At 44.9% G+C, this 24,723-nt stretch overlaps 1 protein-coding gene across 4 annotated transcripts; it reads left to right on the top strand.

Moving 5' to 3' along the window:
* The first annotated feature begins 2,285 nt into the window (after positions 1 to 2,285).
* Positions 2,286 to 22,203, top strand: SGO1 (shugoshin 1). 4 transcript variants are annotated; one of them, XR_008443994.1, is made up of 11 exons: positions 2,286 to 2,590; positions 5,022 to 5,170; positions 5,254 to 5,450; positions 7,354 to 7,458; positions 9,588 to 9,655; positions 10,740 to 10,906; positions 11,518 to 12,378; positions 14,423 to 14,602; positions 18,893 to 19,076; positions 19,297 to 21,235; positions 21,642 to 22,203. XR_008443994.1 is itself a non-coding variant. In XM_054019988.1 (10 exons), exons 2-10 carry the CDS (start codon positions 5,029 to 5,031, stop codon positions 19,436 to 19,438), a joined length of 2,049 nt encoding a protein of 682 aa, XP_053875963.1. In that variant the 5' UTR covers positions 2,289 to 2,590; positions 5,022 to 5,028; the 3' UTR covers positions 19,439 to 21,309. The 4 variants fall into 4 exon arrangements, 1 of the variants encoding a protein (XP_053875963.1); XR_008443992.1 differs by having other exon boundaries at positions 2,289 to 2,590; positions 18,890 to 19,076; XR_008443993.1 differs by having other exon boundaries at positions 2,585 to 2,669; positions 18,890 to 19,076.
* Positions 22,204 to 24,723: the final 2,520 nt, after the last annotated feature.

Consider the following 24,723-nt stretch of genomic DNA (forward strand, 5'->3'; position numbering starts at 1 on the left):
GGCTGTGCCTCCCCAAATAGCCTGGTCCCCACCTCCTATCGGCCCCCTCTCACTTTCCACCCCTGACTGCCTGAGCCCCCCAACCCATCCAAGCCCCCCCGTTCCTTGTCCCCTGACCACCTCCTCCCAGGACCACCCCCATCCAACCCCTCCCCACCACTCCCTGTCTCCTGACTGCCCGACCCCTATCTACACCCCCGCCCCTTGACAGGCCCCCTGGGACTCCCACGCCTATCCAACCCCCCCGTTTCTTGTCCCCTGACCACCACCCCCAGAACCTCCACCCCATCCTGCCCCCTGCTCCCTGTCCCGACTGCCCCCCAGGACCCCTTATCCAACTCCACCGCTCCCCACCCTCTTACTTTGCCGCTCAGAGCGGCAGGACTGGCTTATTGGAAAGCCTGGGAGGTGGGTGGGTGCAAGCCACGCAGCCCAGCAGGAGCGGCATGCCAGAGTGCTCCCTGCGCAGCAGCGTGACTGCGGGGGAAGGGGGACAGCGGGGGAGGGGCCGGGGGCTAGCCTCCCCAGCCTGGAATTCAGGGGCCGGGCAGGACGGTCCCGCTGGCAGGATGTGGCTCGCGGGCAGTAGTTTGCCCACCTCTGTTATAGGCTATTCTTAGAAAATATGGTCACTTCCTCCCACTGTTCCCAGTAGGCTGCCCTGAGAAAAGTAGGTGGCCTCCTATGCTGCAAGGAGCAGAGGGGTACTGTGACAAGCAGTGTATATGTATAAGTATATATAAGGGGATGGTAGATGATTCCTGCACAGGTGTGCACAGGACCAGGGGGAAGCTGGAGGTTGCTGATATGTGTATGGTGTACAGCCACAGAATGGGGAATATGGAAGGGGGTGGGGGATGCAGGTCAAAGGGTAAAGATAGCAGTGTGGGTTAAAAGGTAAAAGACAAAGGTATGTGTGCAGGGCAGAGGGGAACTAGAGAGGGTCTGAGTGGGCAGGACAGGGATGCATACTGGTGTGTGTGCAGGGCAAGGTTGAATTGGAGCGGATGTGTGAATGTGCAGACAGGGCAGGAAGGATCTGGAGGGTACCTGTGTTTAAAGTAAGGTGGGGAGATCTGGAGTGGGGGTGTGTGTGAGCGTTCAGGGCAGGGAGGATCAGGAGAGCATATGAATGCATGGGGCAGGGCGGATCTGCTGGGGTTGTTTAGGGCATGGCTCGTACTGGGGTTGGTCAGTGGGAGTGAGGGTGCAGTGCAGGGAGGACATGGAGGGGCGTAGGGCTGAGCTGGAGGCAGGGCAGGGAAGGTCTGGCGGGGTGCAGGGTAGGACTGGGGACAGGGCAGAGAGGGTCAGGAGGGATACAGGGCAGGGCTGGGTACGGAGCCTGCAGGGCAGGGAGGATCTGGAACTGTGCAGACCAGGGCTGGGTACCGTGGGGGCAGGGCAGAGAGGATTTGGAGAGAGAGCGGGGCAGGACAGGGAGGGTCTGGAGGAGTGCAGGGCAGACCAGGGCTGGGTACTGAAGGTGCAGGGCAGGGAGGGTCTGGAGGGGTGCAGACCAGGGCTGGGTAGTGTGGGGGCAGGGAGAATTTGGAGAGATCGTAGGGGGGACAGGGAGGGTCTGGAGAGGTGCAGGGCAGGGACGATTTGGAGAGAGAGCAGGGCAGAAAGGGTCTGAAGGGGGGCACGCAGGGCAGGGCAGGGCTAAGTGCTGAGGGGACAGGGCAGGGAGGGTCTGAAGGGGGGACGCAGGGCAGGGCAGGGCTAAGTGCTGAGGGGACAGGGCAGGGCGGGTCTGAAGGGGGGCACGCAGGGCAGGGCTAAGTGCTGAGGGGACAGGGCAGGGAGGGTCTGAAGGGGGGACGCAGGGCAGGGCAGGGCTAAGTGCTGAGGGGACAGGGCAGGGCGGGTCTGAAGGGGGGCACGCAGGGCAGGGCTAAGTGCTGAGGGGACAGGGCAGGGAGGGTCTGAAGGGGGCACGCAGGGCAGGGCAGGGCTAAGTGCTGAGGGGACAGGGCAGGGAGGGTCTGAAGGGGGCACGCAGGGCAGGGCAGGGCTAAGTGCTGAGGGGACAGGGCAGGGAGGGTCTGAAGGGGGGCACGCAGGGCAGGGCAGGGCTAAGTGCTGAGGGGACAGGGCAGGGAGGGTCTGAAGGGGGCACGCAGGGCAGGGCTAAGTGCTGAGGGGACAGGGCAGGGAGGGTCTGAAGGGGGCACGCAGGGCAGGGCTAAGTGCTGAGGGGACAGGGCAGGAGCTAGTGAGCCACCTGCGGGCTAGGCTCTGTGAGTAGCTGCTGGTGCCAGGGCCTTGACACAGGGGCAGCCACCTTGAACCGCCGACCACAGCTGCGCCGGGATTCCAACGTATCACGTACGTAGCAGTGGCAGCGAGGCTCTTGGGAGCGCCGAGGAGGCCGTACTTAATGGGGAGGCGCACCAAGAGGCGACGGCAACCGAGCACGAGAACCCGGATGATAACAGCAACATTGGCACGTTCGCCGCACCCGGTTGCGCGATGACGTCACGCATAGCTTGTCCAGCCAATGGGCGGAGGAAGCGGAGAATTTCGAACTAGGAAGATTCCGGAAGCGAGGCAGGAGCCAACGGTCTAAGCGCCGGAGTCCGTTGAGGTCAGATTCGGAGATAAACAGGAGCGCGCGCGCGAGTGAGCAAGAGGCGGCGGCCGGTGCCACACGGGTGCGGGCCGGGGTCAGTGGTGCTGCTGCTGCTGCGCGGGCCGAGCGGGTGGGGGTGCCCGGTATGCGGGGGAAGGGCCGGTGGATGGGGCCCGATGGGGGAGGGCCGGCGGCCCAGGGATTCGCTTCCTGTAACCCCATGGGCAGGCCGACGCTCTAGTCTCTGCCCGGGCCCGTGGGGGGCGGGTTAAACTCGGCCCGGGCGCGGAGCCGTAGCGTGTCCCGCCCTAACGCCTGGCCCCGGGAGCGCGTGGGAAGTCGGGGCGCAGCCGGGACAGGCCGTGACGGGCGCTCACGGCTTCGCTTGCGGCGTGCGCCAGTTGTCCAGCGTTTGGTCTCGTCCGGGGCTGCCCCGAGAAGGGAGGGGCCCTGCGCTCCGAGCCCCTCTTCGATACACGGCGGCTGCTTCACGGGACTCCAGGCTCCTCTCTAGCTTTGGGGGTGGATATCCGGCGCTGCGCACTGAGCCCGGCTCCCACTAGCCCAAGTCCCCTCCTTCCACACACATCAAGCTGACCTGGGGTCTTCGCACTCTACTGGGGCGGAGGGGCAGAGCCTGAGTGCCCCTGCGTGACTCGGATCCAAGCCCTGTCATTTTGCAGCGTGTGGTGGCAGGTCTCGCTGCAGCCCAGAGTGAGAAGGTCTGTGTAATGCGGGATGGATGCATTAGCATGGTTGTGAGACCCAGGTCCAGCAATCGTGAACCCAGGTGTACAATGCAATGTGGACACTCAAGCGTGGGCTTGGAAACAAACTCTGCAAGCCTGGGTCCCACAGACTGGGTTTAGGATACAGTGTAGCTATACCCTTTAGAGAAAATCAACCAAAGCTGGTAGCTGCTCCTCTGACCTCCTTCCCCACTGCATGTTGCACTCTCATGCATGAAGAGGCACTGTCAATGCATTTTAATTGACTCATTTTTGAAAAAATAAATTTTCTTATCATGCACTTGTACTAGCTTGCCCTCATTTTTAAATAAGAAATTCAAGGTTTTCCTCCTCTCTCCCAAGACCACCACCAAATATGCTCCGCTTCACTGATCATAAGCACACTCCTCCTTTCAGTGCACAGAGCCATATGCTGCTTTTTCAGTTTTACTCTACCACTCTCTTTTAGGGGTACATCTACACTGGAAGAAAAAAAATAAAAATAAAAAAACCTTGCCCCAGCAGAGAGTCTAGAGCCCAGGTCAACAGTCTTGGGTTTGCACTTTGGTGCTAAAAATAGCAAGGTTGTTGTTCCAGCTCGGCCCTCAGACCCATTCACTTTGCTGGGTTTTGGAGGCCAAGCAGGAATGTCTACACTGCTATTTTTAGTGCCATAGCCTGAGCCAAAGTCCGTAGACCCAGTGTCTGAAGCTGACAGCCAGTGGGTTTTTTCCAATATAGATGTATCCCCAGGGTACCTGTGAGGGGGGAGGGTCTCAGTCCTGAACATTTACACTACAGTTAAACAACCCCTTAGCCCAATGGTCTCCAAACTTTTTACACTGTGCTCCCCCCCTTACCTGTAATGTGATCTGTCTGCGTCCCCCACCCCCAGGAGCTGCAGTCAGGAGCCAGGGCTGACAGCAGGGCTGCAACCTGAGGTTGGGGCCGGGAGTGAAGCTGCACTCAGGGCTGGAGGCTGAGGTTGGGACTGTGGCTGACAGCAGAGCCGCAGTGACACAGTCGGGTGCAGAGCCAGAGGCTGGGGGTGAGGCCAGGAGCGGAACTATGGCCAGGAGCTGGGGGCAGAGCGGGGCTGGGAGGTGCTCCCTCCCTACCCCCTGTGCGGGCTGGCCTGGGCTCCCCTGGCCCTCTCTGTCTCTCCACTGAATGTTCCTCTGTGCTCCACAGTTTGGGGACCACTGCCTTAGCCTGAGCTCAAACCTGAATTTAGCTGACCTGGACCAGCTGCAGGTGTTTAATTGTGGCGAAGACAGGATACTGGGCTAGATGGACCTTGCTTCTGACCCAGTATGGCCATTCTTATTGCTGTCAAATGCAAAAAGTGTAAAAAAACAAACAAACAAAAAAACCTCTCTCTAGTACTCTCAGGCTACTATTTGTAGCAATAATAGGCACAACATTTTTCAGATGGAAAGTTCCAGTTCAATCAAGCAACTGATAGTGAAACTAAAAGTCACTGTTTTTCAAGTATCTCCTAAAGTCTGCTAACTATATTTAGATCTTAATAACAGTGCTAAATCTCACATCTTATAAATATAGCTGTGTCTGTGGTGAGGAATCTATTATCTGAACTCATTTGTAAAACTGATTCAGCTAGAATGGATTTTTTCGTAGTGCAGGACGTCATAAACCGCTGCTTGCAAGTACATATTCTGAAATATTGTAATCAGTTCTTTGCACGTACCTTTCCTTAGGTAGAAGATGGGTGGAGAAAAATGCTTGAAAAGGTCCTTTAAGGACAGTCTGGACAATATAAAAGAACGAATGAAAGAGAAAAGAAATCAAAAATGGGCAAAGTTGGGTAAAACAAACCAGGTCTTGCCTATAACATGCAAAATAGCAAGTAAGATTCTTTAATATTTTGTTTCACAATTTTTCCATAAGCTTGGTTTTTATCATTTCTAAGTATTGTTTATTTTCTTACAGCCAACAGTTCGGTGCAGCTGAAAAGCTTGCAAGCAAACAATCGCGCACTAGCTCTAGCTTTGCAAGAGGAAAAAGCCAAAATGAAAGAAGCCCAAGATATCATTCTGCATTTAAAGAAAGAGTATCAGTCTCTGAAGTTTCAGATATTTGTTTTACAAAGAAAACTTAGCTCACAGCAAGCGAAAGAACCTGTTGAGGTATTTTCATTGCAATGACATCTTTATTCTAGTAAGAAATAGGTTGAACTTTGAAAGGCTGAATTGTGCCCACTGTGAAGGACTCCAGTTAAAATCAGTTGGAACCACATTTATTTATTAGATAGAATCTGGCTCCAAAGTGTGTACATCTGTGAAAGGATTTCAAAAACTAAGGTCAGGATTTTCAAAAATAGGTGCCTGAAATTAGGTTCATAAATCCTTATTTAGGCACCTATATAAATGGCCCAACTTTTTCAGAAGTGCTTAGCACCCTGCAACTCCAATTAAAGGTAACCCATCCTTTTGATATTTCTCTCTCATCTCTTTCCACACTTTGATACGTTGTTTATCACCCCTGTTTGAAAGTTAGCCAAGTCACCATAATCTATGAGCTGGTTTTACACATCTAACTCAATTTGAATGAGTTATCAAAAACTATTGTTAAGGTTAAGATTTTGTCTCAGTTATTTTTAGTAAAAGTCATGGACAGGTTGCGGGCAATAATCAAAAATTCATGGACGTCCGTGACTTTTACTAAAAATAACCCGTGGGGGCTGACAGCTCCAGCCACAACAGCTGGTGGCCATAGCAGGGGCTGAAATCGAAGAAGTCATGGAGGTGAATCTGTGACCTCTGTGACTAAATTGTATCCTTAGCCATTGTTGTTAGAAAACTTCTGACAAAACAATTCAATTGGAAAACACCGATTTCTTGAACACAAAAGGTTTGCAAATATGGTACAGTTTCAGTGAACTTCCATCAAATCACAGGCAGAGTTCCAATGGAACCCAGCTTAGCGGGATGCGGTCTGTGGCAGTCCTGTCATGTGGACTGCCCCAGGGTTTCTAGAAGATCCACAGCTCCAGGTCAGCCTTGCCATGCAGACTGTCCAAGGGTCATGGACCTAACGACTTCCAGGATCTGTGGCTCCAAGGGAGCCCCACCAATGTGGGCTGCCCCACCGTTGGGGATCTCAAGTTTCTAGGGTCCAAAGTTCCAAGGCAGCATGCCATGCCAGGATTTCAAGGCTATCTGTGATGGAGCTTGGAAGTCCTGGGACTAGCTTCCATGGTCCACAGCTCTGGGACTGCTGTGGCGTGTGGACTGCTCTGGCCAGGCAACCCCACCGCTTCCAAATTCTCTAGCTGGCCCAGGAATTTGGAAACCCTGGACTTCATGGTAGGGCTGCCCCAGATCAGCGGACTCCGGGAGATGTTGACTGAAACTGTTCTTGTTAGTTTTACCAGCAAGGTGAAAACAACAAGAATCATGTCAATTTCAGGCAGCAGGCCCTGGGTTCCAGGAACATACTCTGTTTCAGAACCACCATATGTATTGGTGTTTCTAAAATGAAATGTTTTTTTAAATTTCTAGTTTGTGGACATTTCAAAAAGAAAATTTTGTTCCAAAGAAAACCAGAAAAAAAGCAATTAAAAATGTCTACATTTCTCCCAAACCAGAAATTCACTTTCAGGCAGCTCTAATTGTTATAATGGTTTCAGGTATTTCGTAGCTGTCTAAATATCTTTACTTTTCTGTTTTCCCCACCCCTTTTAAAACTATTCAACTTCATACATATTTATAAAAGTCTTGTTTACTTACCTTAGCACCAGCATTAATAGAGCAAGTCAGGACATTTTTTTTCCCCCTGTGAAAATATTTTGATTTGGGGTTTTCAGTGAAAATACTGTGAAACTAATTTTTTTGCATGAAAAAAAATTTACTCTTCTGCAAGCTGCAACTGATTATCTTCTGTTTGGTTATTTTCTCTTTTCTTTGTTTAGCATAGTACACATGGTACACTTAAAAAAGAGAGAAGTAACCTAATAGTACAAGAGAGAGTGCTACATTGCTTATTTTGAATGAATTAGTGTGAAATTGTTTGCTCTTCTCCTTCCATTAGACCAGATTGTTGATCTTGAGCAAGATTGTTTCAAAAGTTGCTAAAAACCTACTCGATACAGCTGATCTTCTTGGTCCAGCTCAGGATTTGTGTTCCACTGATCTTGTAAGTCCAGCCTGTATTTTTCTTAGATTTGCATGTATTTTTGTGCATTGTAGTTTTTTGGTTCTTGGATAGGTTTTTTAAAAGTGACTTTGCATAAGTTCCATTAGCTTTCAGGGGGACCTGTGTTCCTAAGTCACTTTTGGTGCTTACAAAAATCCCACCCCTTATTAATTCAACACCCACAGGATGTTAGGTGTTTTTTAGACAGATAAGTTAGACAGTCATTGTCCTGCGGCACGTACAGTGTAATTGTAGATATGAGGCAGAACTTATCATAAGAACGGCCGTACTGGGTCAGACCAAAGGTCCATCTAGCCCAGTATCCTATCTACCGACAGTGGCCAATGCCAGGTGCCCCAGAGGGAGTGAACCTAACAGGCAATGATCAAGTGATCTCTCTCCTGCCATCCATCTCCATCCTTTGACAAACAGAGGCTAGGGACGCCATTCCTTACCCATCCTGGCTAATAGCCATTAATGGACTTAACCACCATGAATTTATCCAGTTCTCTTTTAAACGCTGTTATAGTCTACAGACAAAATATACCTCTACCCCGGTATAACGCGACCCAATATAACGCGAATTCGGATATAATGCGGTAAAGCAGTGCTCCGGGGGGGCAGGGCTGCGCACTCTGGCGGATCAAAGCAAATTCGATATAACATGGTTTCACCTATAACGCGGTAAGATTTTTTGGCTCCTGAGGACAGCGTTATATTGGGGTAGAGCTGTAATAATTCTTAACTCTTTATCAGTCCTTTTCACTTGTAGATCTCAAAATCCTTTCCAAAGAGAAACGGTGCAGAGGATAAGGTGATATGGAAGTACAGTAAATAAAGATATGCAATTACTTAAGACTGTTATATGCATATTTTAATGCATATTCAGTGTGTTTTCTCCCTTTAGCCCATTTTAAGAGAGATTTTGCCAAATACTTAAATTCTATTATCCAAAAGGATATGAACCGCTATTAAAAATGGATGGCAATCTGTTATGACTGTTTTTTACAAGTTTATAGAGCTACAAACTATTACAATAACATAGCAGTCAAGATCTTACTCCCACGTTTTTAGTTTGACATTTCTAAAATTGTTATGTGGAGGGATACTGCACATCTCTTTGGATTCTAGTTTTTCTAAATCTTCATTCTCAGAAAATTTTCTCTTGTTAGGTAAATTTTAAACTTTCAGTTAAATTTTCCAAGTGAGATGCAGCATGTATGCTACAAAACCTTGGTGCATGCATAGATATTTATCTGATTTCCAGTTTCAGAAAAAGTATATAGGCACAGACGATATGCACACTATTTTTTTTCCCCTCATGGGTGCCTGTCACCAACTTTGAAAACTTGCCCATCTGAATTCGCAATTTTTGACAGTTTAGTTTCTTTTTTATGACAAATTCTTCATCACTTTCCCTCCACAAACATCCTAAAGGCATGATCTGTTTAAAAAATCTAGTGCCACATTTGGCCCATTATGTTTGTAGCTTTCCTGTTGTCCAAAAGCTGGAAGGAAAAACATTGAAATCAGTCATCATTTGTTCTAATTACTTGATTACTAAAATACCATTTAACATTAAGCTATTTGTTGTTTAAAAATATACACTTCTAGGCTGACAGCTTGTATAACAAGCTTTAACAAAGGCGGTTTGTAAAAGATGGCACAGTATTAAACCGAATTTATAATCAAAAAGAAAATTCTGTCTTAAAAGAACACAAACATAATTTTTTCAGAATTAATTTTGATATTCTAGTATCTTTTAAATCATGTATCCTAATTTTTTTTAAAGTTCTTATAAAAAAAATTAAAGGCTTCTCTGTTTGAGGTCTGAGTTTTTTTCAACAAGAGAGAAACAGTGAAACTAATCATCCACAAAAAGCTGTCAAATATGCAAAGTAAAGAAACCGGGAATTCTATGCTCATGTCTATGAATTATAGTAATGTGTGTTACACTCATGTCTATGAATTATAGTAATGTGTGTTACATGTAACTATATGTACAACATTTTCAGGCAGAAATGTGATTTTTCAAGGTCGAGGTGTTCCTTTAACTCATAGGTCTGCTAGAGTTTTGTAACAATCTATATATTACCACTTCATCACAGTATGATTTGTTCTGACTACAGAACAAGAGGATGTATCCCTCAGTTCTTGAAGATGACGACTCCAGTATTTTAAGACAAGCTGGTTCTCTGTAAGTGCTTTTTTTTAATGCATTAATTTTTCTTTGTAAAGCCTACTATAGTAACTACTTATCAGCATCCTTCTGTTTGCTCATGAAATAATGATGAGGGATAAGCAGTGATGTTTGACAGAATGTATCTGTACATTGCCATTAATGCCTGTTTTTAAGCAAAATCTTGGTTTTTGGAGTCCTGTTTATATGTTTGGCCAATGAAAATGTCACTTTTTTGTGGAGGTGGGGAGTCTTTCCAGGATGCTCAGTGGATTTTCTCTCCAAAAACCATCTGCCCCAAATTTTCCTATTCCCACCCCCAAAAATCCAGATCTGAGGAAAACTACTCTTGGAACATCTAGAAGCATTTGCTCTGCTCAACACTTAGCTCTTGGGAGAAGGTCTACTGCTTCTAAATGTACTCAATATCTGTTATCCCAGGGCACGACATGAGCTCAGAAACTCTACCTGAATCCCTACATAGCAACATAACGTACTACTAGACCAGTTCATAATTACATCTTTATTATATTTCAACAGATCTCCTTTCTCCTTCATCCACAAAAAATAATTTCAATTTAAGAAATTGTTCATTAGACATAGTAGTGTGAAAAGATGCAGCAGTCAGGTTTTCAAGAGCAATCTGAAATGTTTACAAATAGACTTTAGAATGAAGTTACCCACAGTCCTGTACATATCACCAAGTTAGCACTCGAACTCCAGTTACCACTCTTCCAGAAGCATTTTCTAGAGATAAAGATACATTTTGTCAGTGTTAGTCATTGTAAAAAACTCATCACTTTTATAAGTAGATAAATTCTCATATTGGTAGCAGAATACGATGGTAGAAATGGACTTAAAACTTTCAAGTTAAAGAATGTGCAAGAGTTTAATTTTAAATTCAAAGACATACCTCCTTGATGTAGTTCTCAAACTAGAGGGTTGGTGTTTCATACAGAATTGCAGTGGGAAATACTTTTTCAGATTGTTACAAAATATCTTTGTAGTAGGAATTAAGGGGAGGAAGCTGCTAAAATAATCAAATAAAATTAATTATCTTAAAATGTATGATTAATACATAAACTCCAACTCTTGTTCCTAGGGGACTTCCTACACGTGTTCTTGTTGCAGATGCTAGCCTAGAAGGCGAAATGCTTGGAAATGAAATAGAGAATAATACTGATACAAACAATGCATCTTATTCTATGTCAGATTCCTGGCAGACCTTTAAAAATACCACTTCAGTTAAGAAAATGGCAACAAACACAGGTAACTAAACCCAGGTTCAACTAGCGATGGTTCGTCCTCCTAAAATTGAAGTAGCAGATGAAAGTAACTTTCAAAACATAATTAAGGATTTTGAAAGTGATTCCTTAAATCATCATCATTCTTTTCCTGCTTCTGATTTTTCTCTTGCAAAATTCTGATCCTGATTGGGTACAGTTAAACTGGTATGCTGCTCAGGTCATATACAGTAACTCCTCGCTTAACGTTATAGTTATGTTCCTGAAAAATGCTACTTTAAGCAAAACGATGTTAAATGAATCCAATTTCCCCATAAGAATTAATGTAAATGGGGGGGTTAGGTTCCAGGGAAACTTTTTTCACCAGACAAAAGGCATTTATATATATATATATATATATATATATATATATATATATATATATATATATATATATAAATAAAGTCCAGCTATGAATTACTTTTTTGAGGCTGTGTTCAAGGGATTACTTTGGTTGTCCCTTATGTCATGGTTCATACTTGCCTGTAGAAAATTCTAAGATTGTTCATCTTTGTTAAAAGCCTAAAATTGCCAACAAATTAAACACCTCCAGGTCCAATAACATTTAATTTGACATGTATCATCTTCTTTATTCAGAAGGACAAAGATCTGATTTTCATCTGGACAACCTAGAGGCCAACCTGGAAAATACTCTTTTAGATGAAGAGGATAGGCAAGTTGGTAATACCTTACCAAAAACTGTATCTACCAGGCATCACTGTTCAAACAGGAAAATTCATGTGCATAATCTAGACCATTCAGAAAGGGCTTATTTGACCAGAGAATTTTGTAAACAGGATGAAACTAGACTTGAGGGAAGTCTAGAGAAAGGTAATATAGAAAATATAGAGCCAAATCTTTCTCAACTGAATGAAAATAAGATAAACATGAAGCCAATGTTGGATCAGGCAGATACATTGACTGAATTGAACTGCTCAGTTGCAGAACCTAAACTTAAACAAATTCAGCTTAAAAGCAGAGAAGACTCTCAAACAAGAAGAGAGAAAGTACAAAAAGGAAAATTGGAAGGAAGTAAAAAGACTTCCAGAACAAGATCAAAAAGACAGAGAAGCCAGGCAGAACAAACTTCCAAAGCGAAACTGGATTTATCAGTTGGCTCCAATAAAGCTTATGATTTTCAGTTTGAGGAGAATGTCCATATCACACCTTTCCGACAAAACAAGATGAATGATTGTGACCGTGACGTGGATGAAAGAAAGGATACATCTGAATCCAAAACACACAGCAGTGAAGCAAGTGATTCAGAAGAGAATTCTGATGACAGCCTGTATGTGCCTTACAGGAGTAAATCAAAATACAGGAAGAGCTCACAGTGCAAAAATGATGGAAGTCCAGTCCATATAAGACCACGATCTAAAAGATCTGTGGTGTACCAGCAACAGAAAACCAGTAATGAAAAAGAGACTAAGAATACTACATCAAATGAAAAATCTATCAGTAAGTGACCTTTCTGGAAAGCATTTTGCAATTTTTTTTTTATATATAGTAGTGGTTTATCACTGTTTTAGTCAATTAAACAAGCTAAATTTTTAAAAGCATTTAAAACTATTAAGTTATTGAAATAAATTTCATATGATGCATTTTTGTAAATGTCAACATTTCTCCCATGGGATAAGTTGTAGTTTTAACGTGCACTTTCTTAATTTCCTTTTAAACTGAGTTAATGCATTTCTCGGTGGCACTTAATTTTCCCCAAATCAAATGTATTTGAAGGCGTTTTGGGGATGAGGGAAATCAGGAGGCAATATTTTTTAATAGAAAATTAAGACCTTAACAGGATACCATCAGCTTATAAAAAATTCTTTCTTTACCTACTATTGTTACTATAATAGAGTAATTACAGTATCTTTCAATTACAGGAGAGCAATAGCTCTGGTTTCACTTAAATGTGCATGTTGTTTTCTGTTTAAAAGAGGACTCTACTAAATGCTAAAATCCACTTACTTACTTGGATTCTCTTGAAATTTATTCTGCCTCATTTGGGTGCAGGGTAGGGTTAGTGGTCCAGATTTGAAGTCATTTGAGCAAGGGGTTCCTGAGATACAGAATCCCCCCTCCCCTTCTTAAAGCATTTTTAAAAATCACCCTGGTTCTAATATTTTTTGCACACACATAAGGCTCCTCAAACTATGGCTCTAATCATCCCCAAACTGAGTTTAGCCACTCAGGATTTATCTCAGTTATTGCATGGCACGCAGTGTCCTTTGGGTGGGTTATACTGAAGATATTCAAAATTAAGCTAGGAATTCTGAGTTCGAGTGTGATTAGCTCGAAACAAAGAGAATAAAACATGCATGTGCAAGAAGACTAAACCTTTACCACCAATCAAAAAATTTCCAGGCAGACTATTGTCACAGTAATTGAGTGGCTCAAGGAGACATGCTGTGATCATTGAACCATAGCTATACCCAAGCACTGAGAACCCTACCCTTGGCAGCCTTTAGAGAATGTGGGTTGTGTATGTTCCTTGCTCACTGCCTCATTCTGCAGGGGCTCTTTTTGGAAATTTTGCCATGAGACCAAAATTTCTGTTTTGAGTGATATTTTAAAGTGCTCTAAAAGCCACATGTGGACTGTGATTTTACTTTAGAAGTATTGTCAAGGAAATTAGCATTAATTAAATTGAGGTAATATGAAAGATTACAATAAGCAGTTAGCGTAATGTAATCATCATGGCCAATGGAACTGAGTGTGATTAAAGGAAAGCAGCTGCAGGGTTGCTTGGTAAAGAGGTTCCTTATACACAGCTCCTCTAATATGAACAGCTCATAACATTTCCAGATTCTCATAACTTTTTTGGTGCAGATCTAGGGACTATAGGGGGGTTCTGGAGTAAGGAAGAACATGTTGAAGGGGAAGTGGAGCAGGACTGTGGCATTAAGGGAAGATGGGATAAGTGGGAATGGATGGTAGGGAAGGGGATTAAGAGGTTGGTCTTGGGCTGGAACAAGGGGGATACAAAGGATTGTGTTGTTGGCATGTTGGGGCATCTCTCAGGGACAGCAGAGTTAGGGTTACGTTTCAGGGGTGTCATTTACTTTAACTTTGTATTTCCTTGCTTTCAGAGTGTAGATGACTTGAGGTTTGGGACAGGCACAAGGCACTACTAAGCAATCTTGACTTCATTAAGGAAATTTTGGGGCACTTATTTTTTTTTTTTTTTTACTTTCTTTGACAGTATTGTCAAACTCAAATTAACAGGGAGATTCCAGAGTAGGGTATAGTAGCTGAAATTCCTTTTTTTTAAATTGACTACACTAAATTTAGTGTCCCCCTTTACTCATTGCAGCTTCCCTTATAACAGTTAATCTAAATGCATGAAAAATTGTATTCTAATTTTATACATAAACAATGTAATATTTTACATACTTTACTGAGGGGGAATATGTGGGGGAATATGTGTACTGTCAAATTTTCCATATAAAAAACTGATAAAGTGCACAACCCAGTGGTGGTTCTAAAAATCTGTTTAAAATTGCAGGCACTGTTGAAAATACTCCAGTGGATAGTACCTCCATGATCAGGAAAATCAACATTCAGTCAAGAACTGTGATGAAATTAGATGAAGTAAAATCACATTCTCTTCTATGTACTATGGATACTCTACCAAAAGTAGATAAGAATTCTTCCTCTGGAAATATATATTGCAATTTTGCTAAAGGTACTTTTGTTTGTTTGGGTTTTATTTTTTTGTTGCTTGCTTCTTGCCATCTCTGACTAGTTTATGTCACTGTAGCACCTATGAGCTCTGGTCACTGACTCAATTGTGTTAGGTGCTGTACAACCACAAAACAAAAATCCCTGAAGTTCCATTATTCTTTTTTAAAGGTAATGCTCTTGAATGCCCCCACATCAGTTAGTAGTTGGTGCTGTATGATCAGTTTGATTGCAAGTATCCTGTTGAAGTTGAAGTTCTAAAACCCCCGATGTTGATTTTTAACAAATCGTTGCTTACTGTGGAAGTGCCAGAGAAACAGGCAAACGTGTCAATATTTAAAAAGAATTAAAGGGATGACCTGGGTAGGTTAACCTGACGTTGATCCTGGGCAAAGTCATGGAAAGGCTAATATGGAATGCAATTAGTAAAGAATGGTAACATAACTAACGCCAAGCAACATGGTGTGACAGGGCCTGTTTGCCATAAAACAAACTTGATATTTTCAATGAGTTTACAAACTTATTGATAAAGGTATCTTTGATATAATATACTTAAGACTTCTGTAAGCCATTTTATGTAGTCCTGTGTGACATTCTGATTAAAAATTAGTACTATATACAAAATCAGGTAATTTATATTAATTGCTAGGTCTCAAAATGTAATTGTAACTGGCAAATCATCATCCAAAGGGAGCATTGCTAATAGTTTTCCATGGCAATATGTTATTGGCCCACTGTCGTTCAATGTCTGTATGGATGATCTGAAAGAAGAATAAGATCATTGGTGGTAAAATTTGCAGATGACACACAAGTTGGTGAAGTGGTAAATAATGAGGGGGATGGGTCAATTATGCAGAGTGATCTCAATTGCTTGGTAAGGTGGGCTCATTTGAACGTGTGTTAATCCCACCAAATGCAAGGTTATCCATCTAGGAAAAAAGACTAGGTCACACTTATGATGGGAAACTATATCCTAGAATGCAGTGACTCTGATAAGCATTAAGGGGTCATGTGATAGCCAGAAGAACATGAGCTTCCAGTGCAATGCTGTAGTTAAGAAGGCTGCTGTGATCTTTGGTTGTTCTAGCAGGGACATATCACGTAGAATGAGAGAAAGGTAGTATTATTTCTGAATATGGAATTAATGAGACCAGCAGTGGACTCCTGAGTTCAATTTTGGTGTCCACACTTCCAAAATGATGTTTAAAAACTGGAAAGGATTAAGAAAAGAGCTAAAAATTATTAGAAGTCTGGAAAACATGACTTACACCGAAAGACTTTAAGCTTTATCTATTTAATATATCCAACAGAAGGTTGAAGTGACTTGTTCACTGTCTACCTACCTACTGGGGGGAAGAAGTTTCAGATAGATTAAAGAACCACCTATCAGAAGAAGGCATAACAAGAGCCTATGGTTGGAAGCTGCAGCTAGACAAATTCAAATTAGAAATAAGGGGTGAAGTTTTAATAGGGTAACTGAATTGGAACAGTTTAACAAGGTGCATGGTGATAATTAGGGCCCTACCAAATTCATGGCCATGAAAAAACACGTCACAGACCATGAAATCAAGCTATTAGAGGGGAGCCAGCCAGGAGCACCTACTGTTCACTGGGCTCCAGCTGCTAGTCCGCCAGGCTGGGGAGGGACAGGACGACTTCTTCCCCTGCACAGCTGCTCTCTTGGGGGAGATCAGACCCACCTCTGGGTATCTCCCCCAGCTGCAAGAAGCTCTGTGGCTGCTGCCAGCTATGAAGGTTCCCAGCAGCACAGGGGAGATCAGACCCACCTACACCTCCAGAAATCTCCCCGGCTGCAGAAAGCTCCGTGGCTGCTGCCTTCAGAGCTAGACTCTGAAAGCAGCACAGCCCCGAAACTTGTGCAGCCAGGGGAGGTACCCAAAGGTGGGTCTGATCTTTACCCACCCACCCCCTGAGAGTGGCCGTGCAGAGGAAGAGGAAGTCCTGTCGCTCCCCAGCTCAGCTGGGACTAGCAGCTAGGAGCCACCAGCAGGGGTGCTCCCAGCAGCACAGGGAAGATCAGACTCACCCTACCTCCGGGAATTTCCCCCAGCTGCAGGAAGTTCTGCGGCTGCTTCCTTCAAAGCCCAACAGCGCAGAAGTGAGGGTGGTAATACGATGACACCCCCCACACACATCAGCTTTGTGACCCCCTTTTGGATTGGGAATCCCACAATTAGAACACTGAAATTTCAAATGAAACATCTGAAAATGTGAAATTGGCAATTTTAAAACCCGCAGATCATGGAATGGATCAAATTGGACTGTGAATTTGGTAGAGCCCTAGTGATAATGGTGGATGCTTTATACTTATGGGTTTTAAAGCAAGACTGGATACATTTTTAAAAGATATGGCATACCCCTTTATAAAGCAAAATTTCTAGTTTAACAAGTATAAAGGTAACAAAGTGGGGTTTTAAAAATAAATGGCTATAAAGGGGGGGAGGGATAGCTCAGTGGTTTGAGCATTGGCCTGCTAAACCCAGGGTTGTGAGTTCAATCCTTGAGGGGGCCACTTAGGGATCTGGGGCAAAAATCAGTACTTGGTCCTGCTAGTGAAGGCAGGGGGCTGGACTCGATGACCTTTCAAGGTCCCTTCCAGTTCTAGGAGATAGGATAGAAAGCTTGCATTATCAGTGAGGACCATGTACCTGCATATATTTGCACAGGGTTGGAGAAGCCTGTGGCACTTGTAAACTCCAGACACGTCTTAATTTTTGGTTGTCTTTTTTTATAAAAATCTCTTCTGTGGAATTCTTTAGCTTTTCATAATTTGCCAAAGGCAGCATTCTGTGACAAGAATACACGTAACTGCTATACATAAATCACTCCTAGTTTTAGTCCGATGCCTGGCAATATCAATCATAGAACACTGGAGCCTTTACTTTTCTAGGACAGTGATTAAAATGCAGCTCAGGTCAGTTGTGACCAAAAGTCATAGCTTCAGATGACTCCTGGAAGCGTGTGACATAAAGGGGTGTTGTCAGTTCAGTTTAGTGCAGCGTTTCTCAAACTGGGGTCTGTGGACCCCTGGGCCCTTCTGATCAACTCCTCCCCCTCCCTCCCAGCGCCTCTTGCACACTAAAAGTCCAGTAGCGCAGCAGGGCTAAGATTTCCTACCTGCCCTGGCTCCCTGCTGCTCCCGGAAGGAGCCAGCATGTCCTTGCAGCCCCACGGGGAGAGACAGTCTCTGCTTGCTGACTCCACAGTTCCCATTGGCCGGAAACTGTGGCCAATGGGAGCTGAAGGAGCGATGCCTGCAGGCAGGGGCAGCACATGGAGACTCTCTGGCCCCACCCCTGCCTAGGAGCCGCTGCCAGAGGGATGTGCTGGTTGCTTTCAGGAGCTTCCTGAGGTAAACACTGCCTGGCTGGAGCTTGCATCCCAACCCCCTGCCCCAGCCTGCACCTAAGCTCCCTCTCCGAGCCCTTACCCCTCCTGCCCACCCCACCAGACTCCCTCTCAGAGCCCACACCCTCTCCCATACCCTTCCCAGAGCCTGCACCTCCACCCCTGCCCCAGCCTGGTGAAAGTGAGTGAGGGTGGGAGAGAACGAGCGGTGGAAGGAGAGGGGATGGAGTGAGTAGGGGTGGGGCCTCAGGAAAGAGGGCAGGGAAGGGGTGAGCGAGGAGGCTTGGGGGTCTCTGAAATTTTTTACATCAAAATGGGGGTTCTGGGGTTGCTAAAGTTTGAGAATCATTGGTTTAATTGATAGATGTCTCCAGAACTAACATGGTTTACTAGCACTTAAGGCTAAGGTTTGAATGGGTATGGAAATGAAATTGCTCTCTGTTTTCCTTTAGAGGTACACCTCTACCCCGATATAACGCTGTCCCCGGGAGCCAAAAAATCTTACCGCGTTATAGGTGAAACTGCGTTATATCAAACTTGCTTTGATCCGTCAGAGCGCGCAGCCCCAGCCCCCTGGAGCGCTGCTTTACCACGTTATATCCAACTTTGTGTTATATCGGGTCGCGTTATATTGGGGTAGAGGTGTAGTTCATCCTGGACAAGGTTTGAAGCACTTTGTGATGTTGTCAAGTTGGAACTTTGCTTTGCTGCTCTCAAAGCAGTAGTTTTTCTTGAGAACAGAGGAATTTGGTCTGCCCCACACTCCTTCTGATTTAGGGAATAGATCCCTTTATTAGACAAAACTACATTGATTTTTTTTTTTTCCCCCGGGCAAAACTTTTGATCCTTGTCTCAATAAGTACTGTGTAACAAATAACGGGTAGCATAGCAATGCAAAAAAGTATCCATTCAATTCTTTCAGCAGGGAAACCTGAGGCTTCTCAGACATCTCGTCTTCATCTCTGTGATGTCACCAACATCTCTTCATCGTCTGGTACAAAAAGTAGAATCTCTCATCCATTTTTATGTATTGATGAAAAAATAGGAATTCCCAGCCACAAACGCAGATGTACTATTAATGTGAATTACAAGGAACCAAGTATCAGCGGGTTAGTATCTTATTTTATTGTCCAGTTTAATGTACTAAAAAATTTTTTACAAGAAGGTGGATTTAGGATTTTATTTGATAGGAAATTAAAGTTCTCACCAAAGCCTTTATCATTTGAATTGCTCAAGTAAGATTGTTAAATGTAACTTTTTAGCTGAAAACTACATTGTGTTACATCTAAAGCTGTGCAAGAATAACTTTTTTCTAAATTATTTTGACAGGAAGCTCAGAAGAGGAGATCCGTTTACAGATATGTGTTTTCTGAACTCTCCAATTTTCAAGCAGAAAAAAGATTCTAAACACAGTTCTGTTAAAAAGGAATCTCTGTCCAAATACAATGAGGCATTTGTTGGATGTCGTTGAGAAGCCCTTTTGCACCCCCTTGTGGAGTTCTGAGGCAAAGAACATTTAGTTAACAAATTTGCTATGTAATTTGACACTTGTCAAAATTTCACATTACCGTTATGCCATAAGAATAATGTCTTGCTCAGTCTCTGTCCTGTGTACCAGGGAAATCTAACTGTATATTTGGGTAGGCAGTGATAATTATAGACTATTTTAAATTTAGATTCCATGGGAGTTTCAATAGGGCTCAGATGAATACATCTAAAACACTTTAAGATCATGAATTTAATAGAGTAAGGAGTAACTGTTATTGTGCCTGTTCATTATAAAAGCAGTCTTGCTACCCAGCAATAGTTTCTATTTAAACTCTTCGATTCCTGAACTCCACTGTGAAGTCCATTATCTGAAGGCATGTTGAGAATCTCTGGTGTAAAAAGATAAGCACTATGTGAATTATTTGACTGATTACTAGATTTGTCAGTCCCTGCTTATTGTAACCCCTCACTTGATAGAGCTGAATTATAGTAAATCTTGGGATTAGATTACAATTTTAAGTGAGCAAGTTTGTACAGCTGTCTTGTTACTTATACAAAGCTGTAGTCTACTAATGTTGAAATGTATAATAAAACTTTTAGATTTTATAAAGTCTTGTAGAGAACTTACATTCTAACTGCAATGGTTTCAGTCTAAGGGCAGGTCTACACTATGGGGAAAAGTCAGATTAAGCTACACAATTTGAGTTACGTTAGTAGCTTAACTCAGGTAATGCTAGCTTAGAGCTACTTACTGCAGGGTCGACGAGAGAAACTCTCCCATAGACTCCACTTACTCTTCTCATTCTGGTGGAGTACTAGAGTTGATGGGAGAGTGATCAGCTGTCGATTTAAATCGACCCCAGGTGGATTGATCACCACAACGTCAATCCCAACGGTAGTGGAGACAAACCCTTAGGTTTGGTCTACACTAGTCTGTTATTTCGGAATTAGCCGAGTTAATTAAAAAAAAAAATGAATCCATCCACACGACCAAACTGGTTTTTTCGATTTAAAGGGCTCTTTAATCCGATTTCTGTACTCCACCTCAGCAAATCAAGATTGCAATCCCAGGTTAAAGGTATTGTGGACGTAATTTGACGTTATTGGCTTCCGGGAGCTATCCCAGAATGCTCCCTTGTGACCATTCTGGACAACACTCTCAACTCCGATGCACTAGCCAGATGGACAAGAAAAGCCCTGGGAACTTTTGAATTTCATTTCCTGTTTGGTCACCATCACAGGTGACCATGCAGAGTCCACCATCACAGGAGATCACAGAGTCCTGGATTCGCAGACTAGCTCCAGCATGGTCTGAACAGGAAGTACTGGATCTCATCGCATGTTGGGGAGACGAGGCTGTTATGACAGAAATACGTTCCAAAAAAAGAATGCAAATATGTACGCTAAAGTCTCTAGTGCTATGACGGAAAGAGGCTACTCCAGGGACACATAGCAGTGTCATACAAAAATCAAGGAGCTCAGGCAAGCGTACCAAAAAGCCAGGGAGGCGAATGGGCGCTCTGGGTCACAGCCCCATACATTCTGCTTCTACCATGAGCTGCATGCAATTATGGGAGGTGACGCCACCACTACCCCACCACTGTCTGTGGACACCTTCAAGGAGGGAGTTGCATGGAGTGAGGAGGAGGACCATGCACAGGCGGCAAGTAGGGAATCCGTTTTCTGCCCTAGCCAGGAACTATTCTTAAGGCTGGAGCCAATACCCTCCCCCCACTCCCAAGGCAGACTCCCAGACCATGACCCTGAAAAAGTACTTCTGGTGAGTGAGAGCCCGAGTGGAGCCATGCGGTGGGGAAACCCAGCTGCGCTGGGCTGTTCACATTTAGTTTAAAGGGCTCATCCCTGCTCAGAGCCTCATTGGAGCCGTGTGTGGGGGAGGGAGGGAGGGTGGGGATGTGTGAAGCGATCATCCCAGAGAGCCCGCAGGCCCTCCTTTTATATGGCAAACCCACCAGGCATTGCTTGTTATGGGAAAAGGGGCCCATCCATTTGAAAACATTGAAATTAACGTAGAAGAAACAGAACCCTGCGTGCCCCTAGGCTGCCTGCAAGCTGAATTCTGTTGCCCGGCTGTGTGTGATGGCTTACTCACACCAAAAAGTGTCCCCTTTGTTCTCTGAAATGTATCTTTTAAAATACTACCCTCCCTTTTTCTCCTCCTGCAGGTGCAAATGTTTCAACATAGCCCCTGTCTACTCCGTCCCAGAGGGTGGTCCAGATTAGAAGGTGGAAAAAATGAACTTGGGACGACATGTTCGCCGAGCTCATGCAGTCCTCCCGCACTGATAGGGCCCAGCTGAATGCGGGGAGGCAAACAACTGCAGAATCCCATAAAGCATTACAGGAACACGAAGAGAGGAGGTACACACGTGCTGAGAGCAGGCAGGATGCTATGATCAAGCTTGTGGTGGAGCAAACTGACATGCTCTGCTGTATGGTGGATCTAATGCGGGAAAGGCAGCAAGACCACAGACTGCCACTGCAGCCCCTGTATAACCGTGCTCCCTCCTTCCCAAGTTCCATAGCCTCCTCACCCAGACGCCCAAGAACACGAGAGGGGGGGAGGCTATGGGGACCCACACACTCAACCCCAGAGGATCACCCAAGCAGCAGAAAGCTGGCATATGCGAACTTTTGATTTGGTTCCTGTACTTATCCTTCCCTCCTCCTCCTCCACCCCCCTAACCCAATACCCCGCCCTCCCCCAGTCTACCCTCTCAATGTGTTGTGCAACAAATAATAAAGAACAGTTTTTAAACAATTTAGACTTTATTTCCTTTCATATATATATGGGGGGGGCGGGCAGGTAACTTCAAGAGAAACAAACACAACTGTCACACCGTACCCTGGCCAGTCATGAAACTGGCTTTCAAAGCTTCTCTGATGCGCAGCCTGCTGCACTCTTCTAATTGCCCTGGTGTCTGGCTGTACGAAATTGGCCGCCAGGCGAGTTGCCTCAACCTCCCACCCCGCCATAAACGTCTCCCACTTACTCTCTCAGATATTGTGGAGCACACAACAAGCAGCAATTACAATTGGAATACTGGTTGTGCTGAGATCTGAGTCAGTGAACTGCGCCAGCGCACTTTCAAACATCCAAAAGCACAGTCTACCACCATTCTGCACTTGCTCAGCCTATAGTTGAACTATTCCTTACTACTGTCCAGGGTGCCTGTGTACGGCTTCATGAGCCATGGCATTAAGGGATGGGCTGGGTCCCTGAGGATACCCATAGGCATTTCAACATCCAACAGTAATTTTCTGGTCTGGGAAGTAAGTCCCTTCCTGCAGCTGTTCAAACAGACCAGAGTTCCTGAAGATGTGAGCATCATGCAACTTTCCTGGCCATCCCACATTGATGTTGGTGAAACGTCCCTTGTGATCCACCAGTGCTTGCAGCAGCATTGAAAAGTACCCCTTTCGGTTTATGTACTCAGTGGCTTGGTGCTCCAGTGCCAAGATAGGGATATGGGTTCTGTCTATCACCCCACCACAGTTAGGGAATCCCATTTCAACAAAGCCATCCACTATGACCTGCAAATTTCCCAGAGTCACTACCCTTGATATCACCAGGTCTTTCATTGCCCTGGCAACTTGGATCACAGCAGCCCCCACAGTAAATTTGCCCACTACAAATTGATGCCCGGTAGCTGTCTGACGTTGCAAGCTTCTACAGGGCTATCGCTACTCGCTTCTCAACTGTGAGGGCTGCTCTCATTTTGGTGTCTTTGCGCTTCAGGGCAGAGGACAGCAAGTCACAAAGTTCCATGAAAGTGGCCCTACGCATATGAAAGTTTCGCAACCACTAGGAATCATCCCAGACCTGCAACATTATGCGGTCCCACCAGAATCAGCGTTCCATGGCATGAACCTAGCCCGAGACCACCATGATCTCCCAATCGCCATATGCCGTGCTTCTAGGAATGTCTGTGTCCATGTCCTCAACAGTATAGTAATCGCACTGTTGTTGCTTCCTTGCCCAGTTTTGCAGGTACTGCACATACTGCTGGATAATGTGCGAGGTATTTATAATGGTCAAAACTGCAGCGGAGATCTGAGCAGGCTCCATACTTGCCGCGCTATGGTGCCTGCACAGGTAATCCTGAAAAAAGGGCGTGAAACATAGGAGAGCTGTTCAGTTCAAGATGGCCGATAAAAGGTGGTAAATGGTTGTCTTCTGTAGCTTTCTTGGAGTTGGGAAGCTTGCTAGAGCTGCAAAAGCGGGAGAGCAGAGTTTGCGGCAGAAGCTGTGTGGTTCAGTTCATGATGGCTGAAAAATGGCGGGGAATTGTTGCCTTCTATAGCTTCCACGCGAGCCCAGGACAGACAGCATAGAAAAATTAGCTAGCGATGGGAGAGCAGAGTTTGCGGCGGAAGCTGTGCTGCTCGGTTCACGGTAGCTGAAAAAAGGCGGGAAATGGTTAGATAAAAGAGTAGATAGAAAGACGAGGACATGCAAAGTGGATTCATAGTACCAGGAGACAGGCAGTGCACCGTACTGCACCATCTGCTGGCAGTATGGCATCTGATGTAGCTTTCACGGAGGGAGGAGCAAGTGACAGCACGCATCCAGAAACACCCGCAAGAATGTTTTTGCACTGGGAGCTTAACCCACTATTCCAATGGGCAACAGGGACTGTGGGATAGCTTCCCACAGTGCACCGCTCCGACAGTCAATGCTAGTCTTGTTACTGTGGACGCACTCCGCCGAATTCATACATTTTAGTGGGGACACACAACACCAAATGTATAAAATGGCTTCCGAAAATTTGAATAGAATAAGTTCATACTGTAGACGTACCCTCAGTAAGGCTATGTCTGCACTGGCATAACTTGTATTGCTCAGGGGGGTGAATAAATACCTCCCAGAACGACATAACTTACACTGACATAGCGCTGTTCACGTCGGCGCTTATGTCAGTGGGACGGCTTCTCCCGCCGACGTAGCTTCTGCCACTTGTGGGGGCTGGAGAAGTTAAGCTGATGGGACAGCTTTCTCCCGTTGGCTGAGAGAAGCTATATTAGCTTACAGAGACGCAGCTGCATCAGGGCAGCTGCATCGCTGTAAATTCTCTACTGTAGCCATGCCCTGGCTCAGAGGTGGTAAAGAAAATGTTAAAAAGCTTCTTGCCATGACTCCAGCTGTTGGCATTTTAAATTCCATGTGAAAGAAGTAGAGTTAGTATACAGCTAAACTGTGCAAGTCAAACCAAAAATACTGGATAAGGTATATGAGTAACAATGTTC

This window comes from Malaclemys terrapin, chromosome 2 (genome assembly GCF_027887155.1).
Source record: "Malaclemys terrapin pileata isolate rMalTer1 chromosome 2, rMalTer1.hap1, whole genome shotgun sequence".
Classification (NCBI taxonomy): domain Eukaryota; kingdom Metazoa; phylum Chordata; order Testudines; family Emydidae; genus Malaclemys; species Malaclemys terrapin.

Bases quoted from the DNA above. Each gene is read 5' to 3' on its own strand.
- SGO1 (XM_054019988.1), top strand. From the start codon at position 5,029: ATGGGTGGAGAAAAATGCTTGAAAAGGTCCTTTAAGGACAGTCTGGAC. The intron at 5,171-5,253 runs GTAAGATTCTTT...ATTTTCTTACAG, and splicing joins TATAACATGCAAAATAGCAA to CCAACAGTTCGGTGCAGCTG. The intron at 7,459-9,587 runs GTAAGTCCAGCC...TTCTGACTACAG, and splicing joins ATTTGTGTTCCACTGATCTT to AACAAGAGGATGTATCCCTC.